A 16,938-nucleotide genomic window follows, 5' to 3' on the forward strand; every position below is an offset into this window, starting at 1 on the left:
GCCCCTGCCCTCAAGCACGTGGCACAGGCATTCTGTTCACACACGGGCAACGGTGGGAGGGCGTGGCTGAGCAGCAGCCTCGGTGCCCGGCAGGACAGAGCGGCCGAAGCGCAAGGCCAGTGCTGGACGCCCGCAGGCTGAGCGCTGGGGCCGCGGAACAGGGGACCTGGGCCCTCCGTTCGTCCGGCCGTGCGAGCGGGACGGAGAACGTCCTCCCGACTCGGGAGTGATGCCCGGTGGGCGGATGAGTGGACGGGAGGGGGAGACAGGGGAGGCGGACTGATAGCACAGTCTTTTCAGCACTGTCAAAATAATAGCAAATACACTTAAATACATACAAAGTTTATTAAAAATAGGTTGCCAATGAAATACAGTAGAAATGGAAAACTACAGCAGTTCTGATGTCTTCTCCATAGTAATGCACAGTTATGAAAAGCACTTTTACACATATTCACATTTGACCTAATCGTCCAAGGACGGCCAAATCCACGTGTACGGGTTTACAACCACACATACCAATATCCCTGCGTGTAAATATTTACATGTTCTTGCATGTACTTAGGTGTATTTGTTGTTTTTCTATATATTAACAGAATAATAGTTCACCTGCATCTTCTTCTTTAAGGAAGGTGTGGATTTAGTCCCCAAAAGGCTGCCAGTGTTCTCAAGACGTCTGGGAGAAGCAAGCATGCAAATCCTTCATAAACACTTAGAACCACTTCACACTCTCTTACTTAACAAGGGAAATGGTAAAAGCACACTTCCAAATAAGAACCCTGACAGACACAGAAACTATTTACACTCGCATTTTAATGACTTGTCATAGAGCTCTCATGAAAGCGTGCGTATTCTCCTAACACACATACTGGTAAGAGAACAACATGGTACAGAAAAATCATCTAGACCCACAGCAGGGCTTGTCAAATAGAAAATCTGCTCTTAATCACAAAGTAATTTACTGTTTGAACATCACATAATATAAAACAAAGTGAGGTCCGTTTCCCCAACACCAGCCACGTATTCACAGCTGAAGAAGTGACAGTGGTAACTAATAATTCAATACATGAAAATTAAATAACTCTATTAGAATGTAAAAAAATAGCCTGAACTGCCATACGAACTTTTCTTACAGTATTTAAATTACAGATGCCATATGCAATCGAACCCCTTCCTTTCCCTGACAGCAGATCGATGTAAATCCAGTTCTTTTTCAAATTTTAAATTTGAGTTGTGCTCAAGTGTCACCTACTAAGCTCTCATTCTTCTTAGATATTTTTGTTCCTATTCATGTCAACACTGTTCCGTAAAGATGTCCTCTTTTATAGATTCCCTTGGAATATATGAAACAGTTAACTTTCTAACGTAACTGCCATCTTCAAAATCACCAATGACTTACTGGTATAATAATAATCTGATATTTATAAAAATAAAATTTCCTAAGCTTAAATCCTCAAAATTTTCTTCTTGGAGAAACTTGTTTTAATCAAACACTAGAGCTGATCCGGAGGGCTGTCCCTGTAGGGAGCCGGATGGAGCATCTTACTTAGAGGACGCTTGGGTCTGGGCTGCTTCCTGGCTGCAGGGACAGGACGCCAGCTCTGGACTCCTCAGCACACAAGCGCGTCTCCGCGTGGTCTCTCCTGGAAGGTGAAACCTGACTCTCCCGCAAAACAGACTGCAGGTGCCGCTACACAGTGCAAACGACAGTCTGGGGAGTTCAAGCTACTCTGTCTGATAAGCGAACATAAGGTTTCAGAAAAAGAACAGAAATAGGACTTCTTTGTGCTCCCTGGGGGAAGACAGGGGAGAAGAAGCATCTCATTATCCTCTACTGCCCTTCATTCTGCCCCCTTTCAAGCCCAGACTCTAAAAGAGAAACACTAACAGAAAAAGTTATCTTCGTGGGAGTCAGATAATTAAGAAAGCAGACAGGGTCTAAATTGTAGAAATGACACTCTCTTGGTAAAATAAAATGGAATTTCTTAGCGCTGGAACGCTTCCAAATGCCAACGCTTCTAGAAACAGGAATCACCAGTGGCTTGGGAAGGTGACCCGCCCCATCCTTCAGGCAGGCGCAGCCTGGAAGCACAGCGAGAGGCCTGGGCTGGACACAGGGGCCTTCCTCACTTCGTGTTCAGCTCGTTCTCCAGCTCTGTTAATTTGCGAGAGGCTTTCACTTTATTGGAGACGTCGTGGCCTTGGGAGAAGAGGCGCTGGCGTTCTCTGAACGTCAGGTTTTCCGGGGCTCCAGGACCCCCAGGTACATCCGCGTCTTGGCTGCATTGGAAGGAAATGCAAAGGGTTACTGTTCAAAATAGGAATAACCCATCAATGAGTAGCTAAGTTTACATAATGGGCAATTAAGTAAAATTTTCTAAGGGAGAGACGCATTCTTTGTTAAATTTTGTCATACCCCTGCCTGTGGGCTGTATTTAAACCCATGTAGAAAAAGGGCGAAACGTTCTCCTCACTAAAATGTTAACTTCTTCCAGTCATACCCAACTCTCAAAAAGCTAGTAACTTCAGTTTTAGCAAGCAGATAATGCTCAGTAGTTAACTGAAGAGGTATAGTTTTAAAATCCAGCATTTTAATGAACCCTACATGTATCCGAGAGGCATCTATCAATATACTAACTTAATAAAAAGTTACAGGAAGATGCTAAAGATTTTCTGGATTAGTTCAACGTCAATGACTTAAGAACTGTTTGGGCATCAGCCGTTCTGACTAAAACCTAGTTGAGGACGTTCCCTGAAGACAGACGGGGCGGCCTTTCGTCATCCATCAGGACACCTGGGCTTTTTGCCCTGGACTTTTCGACCTTCTCTGGTGGAAGCAAACAGCAATGTGTCCAGCTGCTTCTAAAGTTCTGACCAGAAAGCCTGGTACCTACGCACCGTCTGAAGCAGAACTATGTTAGCAACAACACAAGATAAACAAAGCCTCTGTGCTCACACAATTCTGTACAATGAGAAACACCTGAGCTGACAACGAAGTCTGAAATTTCAATCCAGCCTCACAAACAGTGGTGCAAGAAAACAGTCCTTAAGGACAACGAGACACTCGTCCGGCACGACTTCAGTTTTAGCAAGCTTTAGCAATACCTTTTAGACAGTTTCTCTCTCGGATCCCGATAAACGTCATGGGCCCCCATCAGTGTTCCAGCAGATCCCACGTAAGAGTTTGGTCCTTTTCCATAAAAGGAAAAGTCAAAGTTAAAGTACTTGCATTATTTCCAAAACTTCACTCATGATGAAGATGCAGTGCTCGTGACGTCTTTAAGTCCTGAATAAAGAAGCAGCCAAAGGCTCTTCAAATCAGTAAAGGATCCATCAATTGGAGGGACTGGATCCGTCACATCCCTCAGTGGCCTGAGCAACCCAATCAGGACCCTCACAGGTGCTAAGTACCTGGCCTGCTGCCTTTTATTATTAGAGAGGAAACCAGCCTAAGTCTTAGGGGGGTAACAGCCAAAGAGTTCAAATCAGGTAAAATGTGTAATTATCATGAATTCACAATAAAAATCCACAGAAGACTGACTTAAGTGGGGAGATAGCAAAATTTTTCAGACACTCCTGACACTAAGAATTTTCTTACAAGATCACAGAGAGCAAATGTAACCCAAAGATTAAGAAGTAATGCTCCTCTTTTCAGGACAGCTACTGAATTGTTCCCCCACAAAATAAATGGCTATAATTCTTAAAACAAAACTTTTGGGAAAAAATGAGGTACTAAAACCCCCTAATGTTTGATACTAACGCTGCATATACAAAATCACTGACAAAATAAAAAGGAGACCTGAAGCAGCACGGTGTGACTGTCAAGACACCCGGCCTATGGCCCGGCCAGTAACTGTGGGCGAGTGACATGGGCCGGCCTGGGACCAGCCCCACCTGCTCATCTACTGCAAAGGGCTGTTGAAGATCAAAAGAGATGATGCATGTAAAAAGCTTCAGATGCATCCAAATATGAGGTAATAATGCCGCTAAGGATGTACGATTAAATCAGTACCAAGGTATTTCAGTTAATTGTTAACATCAGCAAGAAAATGTCACACTTTGAAGAATCTTTTGCTTATAACCTAGGGTGGAGGAATAAACGCTCTAAGTACTCAGCAAACACTGACAGTGTCGTGCACTGGATTTAACAGGCCACAAAACTATCACAACATTTCAACACTAAAATTATCCTTTTCAGACAGGCTGAACAGAAATGAATGTTTATGTTTCTTTCCTCCCTTTATAAAAGGAGCGTGTGATGTGCAGCCACGTCTGATGCGTCCAGGACGGAGCTCCGCCACTCCTGACAGGTCCCCCCACGCACTGCATCTTCCCTCATGAGCCAGCGCAGGCCACCGCATCGTGGCCTGGGAAGCCATCCTCCGCAAAGACTCAAAAGATCAAAGAGAAACACATCTCTAACTTAAAGTAATCTGCTCCGGGCCTTTAGATAAATTATTTGCAGAGTGGAAAGCTTTCAAATTTAATTCTACATTTTTCCTTCATTTTGCTTTAAAAACGTTGTGTTTTATCTTTTGAGCTTTGATTTAAGAATACTCGCTTCTTCCCACTGGTGAAAATCAATTCTTGAAAAATTTCAGAATTTTTAATCAGAAAATCAAATAGTTTCAGCTGACTATATACGAAGTGACACTACACATTCTTCCAATCGTTTTCAAAGAGCTTTAGGAAAGCACATTTGTCACATGCTGCTATGCTAGAACTTGACATCATTCACTCCAATCCGTATCCCAATCCTACTCCTCACAGCATTAGGGCAAGAACCAAGCCCCGGCCACAGAGGCTCAGGGCAGAGGGAGGAGCCCAAAGGGCGAGACGATGGGAGAGAGACGGCGGGTGCGAGGCCAGAATGCAGAGCGCTCTGCACTTTGCGAGGAATCTTCAAGAAGCAGGAGCGACGAGACGCAGGGTGTACCCTGCTCCCATGTGGTACTTGTGGTGTGAAACAGAATAAGGGTTAGTGATGTGACTGAAAGCCCAGATGGTTAGAAGTGACACCTCACTACAGTATCCCTCACCAAACCTCCTATTTATCTGTGTCACGACACTCACAAGATATCTGAGGTTCAGCCTGTAATCTGATGCAAGGAGACTGATGGCATCTTGCTTCAAAAATTGCTATTGTCACACAGGTATTTAAAGGTACCACATTCCGGATAGTTGCAACAGAAATTTTACAAAAAGATTTAATGTTGGCTTCTAAGTGACTCGACCTAAGGATTACCTACTAAACTTTCCAAGTGAATCAAAGCTCTGACTCAGGTGGCAAGAAAGAGCCTAGTAAAACTCATTTACCTAAGAGTCACGGTTACTTGAGTTTGATTATTCAGTTCTTTTAGAACTGCCAGGAGCCCGATGCACGGACTCTGCAGAACCGAGAAGACTCAATTTGAGAATATTTACTGCCAGCCTCCCAATGTTGTTTAAAGTGGCCAGATCAGGCTGAAGTTTGAATCTTGCTAACGCGTAGTTGTACTTTCAATCTGACTTTCAGTGCTGTCTCCAAAGCTGATTAGGAACACGGGCCTGCAGCACCCGTGGGTGCGCTCTGCGGTCCACGGAGGGTCACGGCCAGAGGCAGCCGCACGCCCCCGGGGCCTGGCCAGCAGGGCCGGGACGTGTGAGCGTGGGAGGGAGCGGGAGGGACGGGGCCGGCTGGGGCGGGGGTCGCCTCACACCCAGCCCGACAGGGCGGCTTAGCCGGTAACACAAAGTTCTGCGTGTGTTAAACAGCTGGAAGTACACAGGGGCCGACGGCACTAGCGACAAGAAGAAATTTAACTGTGGACACCGAGATGCTCGACCGCGCACACACTTATTTGAGGCAGGGGACGAAGGCCGGGACCAACAGCACTTCAAGCGGTCAGGGAGATGGAGGAGGGCTGCCGCCGCCAGCTGGCTGAGGAAACGGGGCGGTTTCCAGTGCAGAGATTACTGCAGGCGCCCTGAGAGGGCCTGCCCCAGAGCAGGAGCGCCGGCCTGAGGCTGCGGGTAGAGCAGATCACCAGGCCCAGCCCGGCGATCCAGAGACGGCCCCGCTCCACGGCGGGCGGCGCGTGCCCAGCGGAGCGGAGGGGCCGGCCGGACAGACGGCAGAAGCTCGGTTTGTTGGGAGGGGGCGGGCGCAGTACCGCCGGCAGCGGCCGGGGGGTGGGCTGGAGAGAAGATGCCATCGCAGGCCGGGTGCCGGGCGGGGGAGGGCCTGGCGCTGGAGGGCGCGTCCTGACCTGCCGGGCCGCCGTCCTCCTCCTCCTCCTCCTCCTCCTCGGTGTAAGCCACGAGCTTGGCAGTGTACAGGGCGTCGGGGGAGAGCACCTGCGCCTGCAGGTAGGAGGCGGTGCGCTGGGGCGGCGGCGGGGGCCCGGGGGCCAAGGGCTCGTAGCCCCGCGGGAGCGGAGGGCGGCCCAGGCCCAGCTCCTCGGGCTCCAGCAGCTGGCGCTCGGCCTCGTCGTGCTGTCGGCGCCGCTCGGCCTCCAGGCGGCTGTAATACCCCTCCTCCTGTCGCCTCTGTGGCAGGGGACAAAAGCGCAAGGTCAGCGGGCGGGAGGGGACGGGCCTGCCCCGGGTCCCCCAGCACCACGGCGGATGGACCCGGACACCGTCTTCCCCTGGGACTCGAGTCTCCGACGCCAGACCGCGTGGGGACGGGGGAGGGAGGAATGAAGGAGCTGTCAGGGCCCCAGCCCCAGGTACCACATGGCTGTCCCATCCAGGGTTCGGCTGCGGAACTCGCCAGCCGCTGCCCTCTCTCTCTCTCCTTCTGTTGCCGGTAGGACAGTAACTTACCTGTCACTCCTGAGTTTAAAGACAAAGGCACACCAAAACTAGGCTGCAACTGCCTTTCTACAGCTGCCACTTCCAGAAGTGCAGCCCTGCGTGCTTCTCCACCGAACCCCGGTAAACTCAGAAGAGCGGTCCTTCCTTGACAAGAAGGACGTGATCACGTCACCTGGCTGACTTCTAGGTATTCAGAGGGAAGCGAATAGGAAACCCCAAACTGTAAAAAACAACACTCATCTTTCCAAGGTCACAAGTAACCAATATGCTTTCCATGGTTCTTAATTGATATTTCAAATCTTAACTCCCTGCCAGACAGAAAATTGAGAGAGCCAGGCAACAAGATATTCAAATATATTTTGACACAGACTGTACATTTTTTCTGACATACATCTGCACAAACTACAGTTGACAGTGTTAATTTAACATTAAAAAAGGTAACAGCACAGTTTTGTTAAAGATTGACAAAAGTTGCAGAACACAAGAAAAAAGTGAAAAAGAAAGGAGATGAAAGATCAAACAGAATAATCTGCCTTAACTTGAGGAATGTTCAATGTACAATGTTCAATGTACAGAATGGAAGTACAATGGACTTTAAATTCATTCAACGGAAGATGACTAATTTTAGGGGCCTTGCTGGCATTAGGATTAAAGTTTTTAGTCCCCATTTCACTCTGCACACTGTGTCTTCCCCCTACTCTCTCCACACACACATACACACGAGTACACAGTGGGCAAAGCTTCACCTTCTGAGGGAGAAAACGCTAAGAACAAATGCCAGCCTCAATCCTGGCCCTGGGCCCCATTTCTCACTTTATCTTCTTACACTATGTTGAGACACCCTGAAGGAAAAACATTTTTACCTTATTTTCTACACAAAATGAGCATTCTCTTAGAGTGGGACATTGAATATGGAATGACCTCTGCAGAGTTTAAGTGGAGTTGTGAGAAATTTTAGTATTATGTGAACAAAGCTCACTTGGTAACATTTTAGGGAAACCAAAACATGTTCTTTCAGTTACACTAAGAGCAGGTATACAGTCACATGAACCGAGAAGACTTCATTCTACCCAAAAAGTGAACGGCACGTTTTCCTATGACAGAGCAAACCCATCAATTTTAGACATTCTATATAAAAAATAGGTTATTCGGCTTCTTTTTACTCTGAGCGCTCAATTATAGAAGCAGTTACCCACACACAGGTGCATCTGACATGATCACAAATTGTGAGAATGCACACCGGAAAAAAAGCAAATAACCCAGGAGTTTCCCAACGTGGAGAACACGGCCTGGCCACCTCCCCGCGGGCACTACTCCCGGGTGGCCGAGGGCTCAGGCAGAGGTGGGACAGCTGAGGGGCCCAGCCAGGAAAGCACCCCCCTGCGAGCAGCCCCGGGACAGCAGCGCGACAGACACTGTAAAACCCGGGTCTAGCGGCCCCAACTGTGGAAACCCCATTTCCTTAGACGCATCACTGGCTCTGACAGGCTCGAGGGGAGCCTCACCACGAAACCCCGGGCTCTGGGAACAGCGCACAAGCTCGAGGCACAGCCGAGAGCACGATGACAGGAACGGTAAAGGCCAACAGACTGCAGACATGGCTCGTTTCAGTGCAGGTGTGCCCACGTCATCCACCTGGCTCGCATTTAACCGAGTCATCCGTCACGTCCACGGTCTTACTCTCTGCCTGTCGCGTCCCCACAGACCCTGCCACTACCAGGGCCCCCAGGCTCCCTCCTGCAGCCTGGGCTGTGAGGGTGCTCGCTGGACTTTTCCCACCGGGAGCCGTGGCCTCAGAGCTCCCGCCTTCACGGAAGGGAAGTAACGGAAGGCCGGCTTCTCCCACACCTCGTCCAGGGACCGGCCGGCCCTGGAGAGACCCGGAAGCGAGCCCAGAGCCGCGGTGACGCACCCACAGACGGCAGGGCCTGGAGGGCAGCGTCACCAAGCGCCCATTTCTCAGGGGAGCTCAAGTGTGCTGTCATGTTAAAAGCAATTAAAAGGATTACCTGAATCTCAGAAACCCACAAATGGAAACAAAGCAATAACTCAGAATATCTACCAGATTACACACTAAATTAAATTTCCTTGTATAGTGTTTTCTATAAGCCATTTGCTCTCTTTACCATTGACCAGAATTAAGTCATAAAATAACCTATTTGAAATCCTTAAGGTTAACAGAGTGACTTCCTAGTTTCCTGTCCTTCCCACGGCCCGACCTCCCTGTGAACAACTGGACACTTGTCGCCTTCACAGTGACAAGCTGGACCCCGTCCAGCAAAGACCAGAGCCCCGAGCACACAGAGGCCCCACAGTCCACAAGCTTGAGCGACAAGACTCGGAGGAGAGGGAGAGGGGGAAGAGCCAGGAGGGGGAGGGGAAGGGGGAGGGGGGACAGCCGGGAGGAGAAGGGGGAGGGGGGAGAGCCAGGAGGAGAAGGGGGAGGGGGGACAGCCGGGAGGAGAAGGAGGAGGGGAGAGAGCCCGGAGAAGGGGGGGGGAGAGCCCGGAGGAGAAGGGGGAGGGGGGAGAGCCCGGAGGAGAAGGGGGAGGGGGGAGAGCCCGGAGAAGGGGGGGGAGAGCCCGGAGGAGAAGGGGGCGGGGAGAGAGGCGGGAGGAGAAGGGGGAGGGGGGGGAGAGCCAGGAGGAGAAGGGGGAGGGGGAGAGCCCGGAGGGGGAGGGGGGAGAGCCCGGAGAAGGGGGAGGGGGGACAGCCAGAGGAGAAGGGGGAGGGGGGAGAGCCGGAGAAGGGGGAGGGGGGACAGCCTGGAGGAGAAGGGGGAGGGGGGGGAGAGCCAGAAGGAGAAGGGGGGGGGGAGCCCGGAGGAGAAGGGGGAGGGGGGACAGCCGGGAGGAGAAGGAGGAGGGGAGAGAGCCCGGAGAAGGGGGGGGAGAGCCCGGAGGAGAAGGGGGAGGGGGGAGAGGCGGGAGGACAGGGAGGGGGCGGGGCTGGCCGGCGGGGCTCCATCATCAGGAGCGCCCCCCCACCCCCCCACCCCCCCCCACCCCCCCGCCGCGCAGCCCCAGCCCTCAGGGCACCAGGACCTTTTCTTCGGCCTCACGTCGGCCCCGTTCGTGCTCCTCCTGCCGGGCCCGCTGCTCAGCCTCGCGGGTCCGCATCTCCTCCAGCTGCTGCTGCCGCCGCCGCTCCTCGTCCTGCAACTAAGGACAGGGCCCCTCAGTCTGCGCCCGGAGCGTCCCAGCGCCAGACACAGGACGCGCACACGACACGAGCACACGCACAGCTGAGGACAGACACCAGGCGGAGGTCACGGCGGACACCAGAGCCCGCCGCCTAACGACTCTGTCCCCACCGCTCCAGAACTACGCTTGCATCAACTGCGGCTCAAAGCGGGAGGGCTTTATCCTGGACGGTCACACGTGAAACAAGCACAGTTCCTTCACTAGAATAGACTCAGCTTCGGCAGCTCACGTGGAGGCAGAGACGGACTCCAGCGCATGGAGCCGTGAAACACTCGGCCACCCCCGTCCTCCGCCCCAGTTTAGTCTCCACTGTGAAGGTCAAGAAAGACTCCCCACTCTCGCGGGCCGTGGCAGGTGAACACTAGCCTCTGGATGCGGTGGGGTGAGGCTCACGTGGCGGCAGAAGCTCCAGCGGGCAAGCGGCCTGCCTCGCCTTAGGGACCAGGCTTCTAGCTTTCCTCCCGTCCGTCCTGGCCCTTTGCCATCCGTTCCCTCTGGGTCCCACCCCAGACTCCAAGAATTCCTTCCCAGTTCAGGGATCCCCCAGAGTCTGATTCACAGAACGTGAAGCTGAAATTTGGGAGGAACCTCATTGGAACTCTGTCCTGCTACATGTCTGCCAAGTAACTGTCCATTCTGTTCGAGCACCTTCAGCGTCTGGGGCCTACAGCCTGCCTCCCAGGACAGTGTACTCCATTTTCTGGTAACTCCTAGTCCAAAAGCTTTCCTGCTGTTCTAAAATCCATCACCTCATCGCTGTCTATTTTTCGTCCTTCAGGTTCTGCCTTTCTGAAATAATACAAAACAAATTTAATATCTGTCCTTCATACCATTCAAATACTTAAGGACACCTTCAAACACCTAAAGACACATTCTACTCGGCTTTCAGCTCCTGTACCCTCCTGGTCACATTTCTCTGTACAGTACAGGTCGAAAACGCCTTAGGGAGCCGTGAATTAAAAGCGCATTTGACTAGCAGAGAACTCTTTTTACCATGTCCGTAGGCTATAGCTACTTTTGTAGTCACAGCCTAAGGTAATGGCGACTTGGAAAAGCTCGCATTCTCCATTTACTTCTTCTCTGTTCCAAGCCTGGGCGAGCGTGGCACAAGAGGTGACTCAAAATTTTAAATTAAAATAGCACTGAGGCCAGTTCCTCTAACGACTGCAGGAATCCCTGACATAAAATCACTCAAGGTGTACTTCAGCATCTATATAATCACTAGTTATTCTATAGATTATTCATAGCAAAACCAGAAAATGTTAACTTCTGGATCTGAACTGTTGGAGTGTATTTTTTTCCTAAACGAAAACAAAAACAAAAACTGAACAACGTGACTCTTGCTTGGTTTCTGTGGAACAAAAACTGTATCTGGTGGGAAAGTAACTAACTTGTGTCATCACGCTTTTTCATGTCAGCGAACAAAAATAAAACACCTCAGAAAAAAATTAAAATTCCCTTCTCAAGGAGACAAATTAATTTAACTGCCTCTTTAGTATACTCTAGGTATAAGCCCAGAGGGATGCTAGGATAATTATTAGGTTTTCGAAGTTTTGTAGCAGGAGTAGATGCTAATGATTAAGAAGCAAAGAAGCACGGAAGCAGTCAGAAGTGCCCTGCTGCGTGGAAATGCAGAGGAAAGGACTCACCACGAATTTTAGAGTCATCAGCACAAATTATGGGAAACAGCACCCAAATAAAAATAACAAAATAAAACAGCAATTGATCACATTAAACATCTACAGAAAAGTAATTTATGGAAGAATGTAAAATTGCATGAATGCAACAGAGGTGTTTCTGTTACCCAATAAAGCAAAAACTAATTTCATTATGTTATCAGTACTTTCTAGACCTAATTAAAAACAAGTTCTGAGCAAGAAAAGCAGTGTACACTGAATTAGTTCTTTTAAGTTAAATAAGAGTATAATTTTAAGAAATCAGAACAATTTCAATTCTCATAATTAAAGGTACAGAACTCTATCTTATAAATCTATAAACAGGCATTTTCTCTTCAAACCCTGACGGTGGTAAACAAGGAGCCCTCCGCTTGTGCTCAGTTTCACTGGTTTCTATTTTAAAGTAGCAAATGAACCAGTGCTGTTAGAACTAAGGCAGTTTCTTTCCACTCCTGGGTAAGCTGTTTCACGTATTTTCATTTTCAAAACACAGACTGTTTTGTTTTTCAAAAATATGCTGCTTTACTCAAAAAAAAAAAAAAAAAAAAAAGAGAAAAGAGACTCTCACTTTTCCCCCACATAAGAGACCCCCCGGGGGTACACTGAGGTGTACGGTCACATCTCACAACAGTTAAAGGGTACTTCAACCTAAGTCGGGAAGTTAACGGTTCTGAGCGCCGCTGACTGACAGGGCACGAACGCTGTGAGGTTACATGAGAAGCAGACAAGCTCGCTGCTTCACATTAAAGGAATGAAAAGTCGCATGCTATCAAAACAGTCTCCGAGGAAACTCTACTTGGGGAAACTGGACCTGAATAGACATCGTAATCATTCTTATAGAGTGAGTCAATACAGCCCAGACTGAAGCTACTCCAACCAAGAACTAGGCTGGGATTCTGAAAGCAGCACGCAAGCCTGACCCAAGGCCTTGCGATACTGAGGCAGTCCGAAAAAAATAGTTAAAAAAATAGTATGTTGAGATGTGTATGTTTACATTTTATACTTTTGTACCACAAAAATACGGTAACTTGTATCTTTAATTTCATGTTGAAATATCTGAATACAAAACGGGGCCAAAACATCCTTTACTTCTTGACATTTTCTCTGAAAAGCAACTACAGGTCGGTTAAGCACGTTACCCTTTCTCTCTGCAGGCCTTTTTTGCTTATGCTGCCACCCGTTAAAAATACTCACCCTAAAAAAACTTTAAGGCCCCCAGATAAAGAGGCCCCCTGATAGGCCACTTATTAGGACAGGACTCTGGCGTCCTGTCCTAGCACTCGAAGCTTCCTGCCGCGTCTCGGGGAGGAATTTCCCTCTGGAGGGAGGGCCCTCCCCGTCAGCAAACAGGGGAAGGGCTGCCGCTGGACGACACCAGCTCTCGGCCCTCAGTCAGTGGGGCTCCCTTCCCCGGGTGCAGGCGTCCCCTTCTTTGTAACTGAAGGAACATGATTCTGTCCAGAGTCCTAAGGGAAGACCTACAGGTGCTGGCCTACTCCAGTGGCAGAGACAGGTAAGAAGTGCGGCTCACAGCAGCCCAGAGCAGACATCTGAAGTTCGCCTAGGGCAACTGTTCTCCCCTGACACAACCACAGGAACTTTGTGTTCTACTCCCAAACGCACACATGCTGGTTTGAGTATGAACTGATTTCTCCTCCTTGAATAAAACTGACGCTTCCCGAAGGGGGGCTGTGTCTACCCTCCAGCCTCAACATCCTGGGCAGGGTCTCCCATCTGAACAGGCCGAGAACGCTCTGCTGCCTTCTGAGACAGGCCCCTCTGCAGGTACCACTCTCCACTAGGGTTCCTACTGATTCTTGCTTGAAGTTGCTACAAAGCCTCTAATGCAACTGCTTCCATGCCTGGGACGCTCCGGAAGGCCATGGCCAGTTTCTACACGAAGGCCAAACAGGAAGGCAGCCCACAGCGTCTCTGAAAACACCCCTCCCTGCTCTACCCAAGGGGGAGGGATTCTTCCCGTGAGCTCTCGGGTCATCTGAGTCGGAAGATGAACCACTCAATTGGCAGCAGACGAAGCTGCGACAGGCCAGCTGAGAGACCGCTGGTCTCGGAAGCGTCTCCTTGAAAGACGGTTCGCAGTAACCGTTTTATGAGCAGCAGACATTTTCGTGAAGCACAAAGAATACTAAATATGAACCCAGAATATTCTGGTCGTGATCTCGACTCTCAGTCTACACAATATCGGGTACTAGGCCTGCCCTGCTCGTCTGCGCACATCGCAGGTGGTCACGAAGGACGAGAGGGCCGCAGAAGCGGCCACCCAGCCGCCTAGAGCAGCGAAGGCTGAGCTCCCCTCCTGTCTGCAGGGGGCAGGACCGGCCGCCCCTCCTCTGAGGTCAGCAGGGTCGGCAGGCGCGGCCGCAGCGCCGGGGGCGGCGGGTGGGCCCGGGAGGCGTCCTGCGGGCCGGGAGACCCGGGGCGCTTCTCGAGGGGCAGGGGGCCGCTGCGGGGTCGCGGGGCTTCTGCGACCTGCCGGGCGGCGGCGGCCACGTGCAGGAGAGCCTGCAAAGGGAGCACGGCCCGAGCGAGCGAGCCACTCCGCAGGTGCTCAGGGTCCGAGGAAGCTGGGAATCCCTCCGCAGGGAGGGGAGAGGCGCCATGGCAACCGCAGGCTCCCCAGACCGGCGACTGGGAGAGACTGGGAGAGCCGGCGCAGCGGGGAGGCCGCAGGGACAGCTCGGGTCGGGGAGGAGGTAGGTGAGCGCAGGGGAGGGCGGCCCCGGGCCCACGCGGGGCGACGGGCACTCAGGGGCCGGGGACCACAGCCGCCAGGGCAGCCTCGCCACCTCTCTGAAGCTCCCATTTATCCCACGCGTCAAAGCCTAGGGAAAGGCCTTACAGGCCGCAGGGGCAGGGCCCTACACAGGTGGGCACACGCCTGCACCCGGTCCCCATCGTCCCCGGGGGGCCCGGTGCCTAACAGCCCCCGGGACAAGGCAAGAGCTCAACCTCTACTGGGGACTCAGGCTAAGAAATGCTCGGAAACATGGTGCTGCCAGTCAGCATAAGCACTCGAAATAATTATCTTTTAAAGGAAGAAAAACCCCGAAGTACGCCTTTGAAATAAAAATCTTAGTGCACCCTTTACCCTTGGGTATTGTCACGCACCTGTCACCCCCACGCTCCCCGCCCCCCCCCCCCCCGCCTGCCGCGACACAGGATTCTCTTGGAGCCGCAGTAGGCGCATGTCAAAGCTGAGGCCCCAGGCCGCCTGGCCTGCACACGTGTGACAAGGACCTGGTACCTGAGGAGACGAGTGGGACTGACTGGTGTCCCCCACCCCCTACCATACGGACACCTTAACACACAGAGAGGCGGGGAAAGAAGCAGATACTTCTTATCTCCGTCTCATGCGGAGAAAAACGCAAAGCCCAGAAAATACGCCTCTCAGTCATCGAGGAGAGGAGATGTTTTCAAGAGAGGTTTCCCTTTGGAAACATGCTATTTAAATTGAATAAACAAAACACAACAAAAAAAGGAGGGATGTTATTTGGTGAAAAGGCCATTAGAGTCAAACCTGGATTCAGAGATTTTTTAAAAAGTATTGTCAGATACTGGCCTTATATCATTTAAAAGCTGACTATCAATAAATGTTGACTTAAAATCAGTATCAATACACCAGAGCATGAGTGTCTGGCAGATGACAGAGGTACCGTCCTCGAGCATGAGGGGCACTAAATGACCAACTCAATTTCCCCAATATGGACATAAAACACATTACAGTTACAGCAGAATGCGACCTCAAGTATTTTTTGGTAATGAACTGGTATGGCCTGTAAACTAAACTAAAATCATGTGGTGTTACTGAAGAAAACACAGAATAAATGTTTACTGGAAATTCCTCTTTCTCTACCAATAGACAGTTACACCCTAGACAGTTACATCTTAATTGGCAAACAATGTCAACACCAGCTGAATTGAGCTTCTAATAATGAATACTTAAAATGTATTTCTAATGTAACAAGAAAAAAATAGATTACTCACTGCAAAATTTCTCATTTGCCCATGTATTTATGAGTACGTTAAGAATACAGAGTACGAATTCTATGACTAAAACTGAGTAAAGGTCAAAACCATAAACAAACAGTAAGTAACACTTAAAAAGTAACAGAGAAAAGCAAAGAATAACTAAATCTAAACACATTCAAAGGCATGCTTCTAGAGTCAGGGAACTACAGATCCTGATCTAGGACACCCCTGAGAACCAGATCTACTGAAAACATAAAACCACCACCACTAAAAGGAAAAAAAGGAAATCAAGACAGGAAAAAAGTACCCAAGGGAAAGAAACAAGAACATACCAAATCTAGAACAGAGATTGCTGGCATAGCAGTCTGCTGCAGGTAACAGAGAAGGAAAAAAAAAAAGAAAGATGAAGTGTGAAAAAAAGGTTCAGTTTAGATCTGTATCCGCCACCAGCGTATCTTGTGGTTCTCATGCTTCATCTGTGTTTGAAGGACAACCCAGTGAGAAAAGTAAGGAAACTACAGACCAATTTCCAGTATTCAGAAATAGAAAAATGCCCACATGGTATTAAATCCTTGAGCTTTATTATTAAGACACACAGAAACTAAAAAGAGTAAAATTTCCCTTAGCTCTCTTATTTGGAGACTAAGATATTAATCTTAAAATAAGTAATGATAAACACACAGATACTTTAAGCTATCGTAAAATATCGTAATTCATACTAAGAGGCTTTGAAATACTCAGTGTTTTAATCATTTGGAAAAACTGACAGACATTCAATAAAATTTTAGCCTTCAGAGAAAAGAATAATTATAGAAATATTGCAACGTGGTTTCTAACTTTTCCCTCAACAGTAAATATTAATGACGTCCACTTATTTACCACGAACATCAGCTTTGGATTCAGAGCTAAGGCTGCGGCAGAGGTACGCCTTCTTGCCTCGCATTGTGGGGACAGAGCCCCAGGGCCACGGCCACAGCAGCCTCTCGCGGAGCCCACCTGCAGCGCGTCCACTAGGACCCGGGTAGAGCAGGGGTGGCGGCCGTGACGGGCACACAGCTAACCACCTACAGACGGGCCAGAGTGCTGACCAGAAGGTGGAAATAGTTCAAAGGATCCTTATGCTGAAAGTAATCAGTTCTTCATCAAACAGTTGCTCTTTCAAACTAAACAGTACTGATGGTAAATACAGTTGTTGAGGACGTTTACTACTGATGACTTGGAAAATACTAAAAAAAAATGTAATGTTTATCATTTAGACCTTCACTTAAGAAACT

At 49.6% G+C, this 16,938-nt stretch overlaps 1 protein-coding gene across 14 annotated transcripts in view; it reads right to left on the reverse strand.

Annotated features, from left to right (window-relative positions):
- Window positions 1-326: 326 nt before the first annotated feature.
- The window catches only part of AFDN (afadin, adherens junction formation factor), a 134,847-nt gene continuing 118,235 nt past the window's right edge, over window positions 327-16,938 (reverse strand). For 6 of the 14 annotated variants that reach the window (XM_057527527.1, XM_057527525.1, XM_057527523.1 and 3 more), the window contains 5 exons: window positions 15,997-16,032; window positions 9,840-9,956; window positions 6,246-6,525; window positions 3,103-3,187; window positions 327-2,277 (listed from right to left, as the gene is read on the reverse strand). In XM_057527527.1, the coding sequence (XP_057383510.1) occupies window positions 2,124-2,277; window positions 3,103-3,187; window positions 6,246-6,525; window positions 9,840-9,956; window positions 15,997-16,032 (672 nt within the window). In that variant the 3' untranslated portion in view covers window positions 327-2,123. The remainder of the gene's footprint in view (window positions 2,278-3,102; window positions 3,188-6,245; window positions 6,526-9,839; window positions 9,957-15,996; window positions 16,033-16,938) is intronic. The other 8 variants (XM_057527535.1, XM_057527533.1, XM_057527529.1 and 5 more) reach the window with 2 other exon arrangements.

Source organism: Balaenoptera acutorostrata, chromosome 14 (genome assembly GCF_949987535.1).
Source record: "Balaenoptera acutorostrata chromosome 14, mBalAcu1.1, whole genome shotgun sequence".
Lineage (NCBI taxonomy): Eukaryota > Metazoa > Chordata > Mammalia > Artiodactyla > Balaenopteridae > Balaenoptera > Balaenoptera acutorostrata.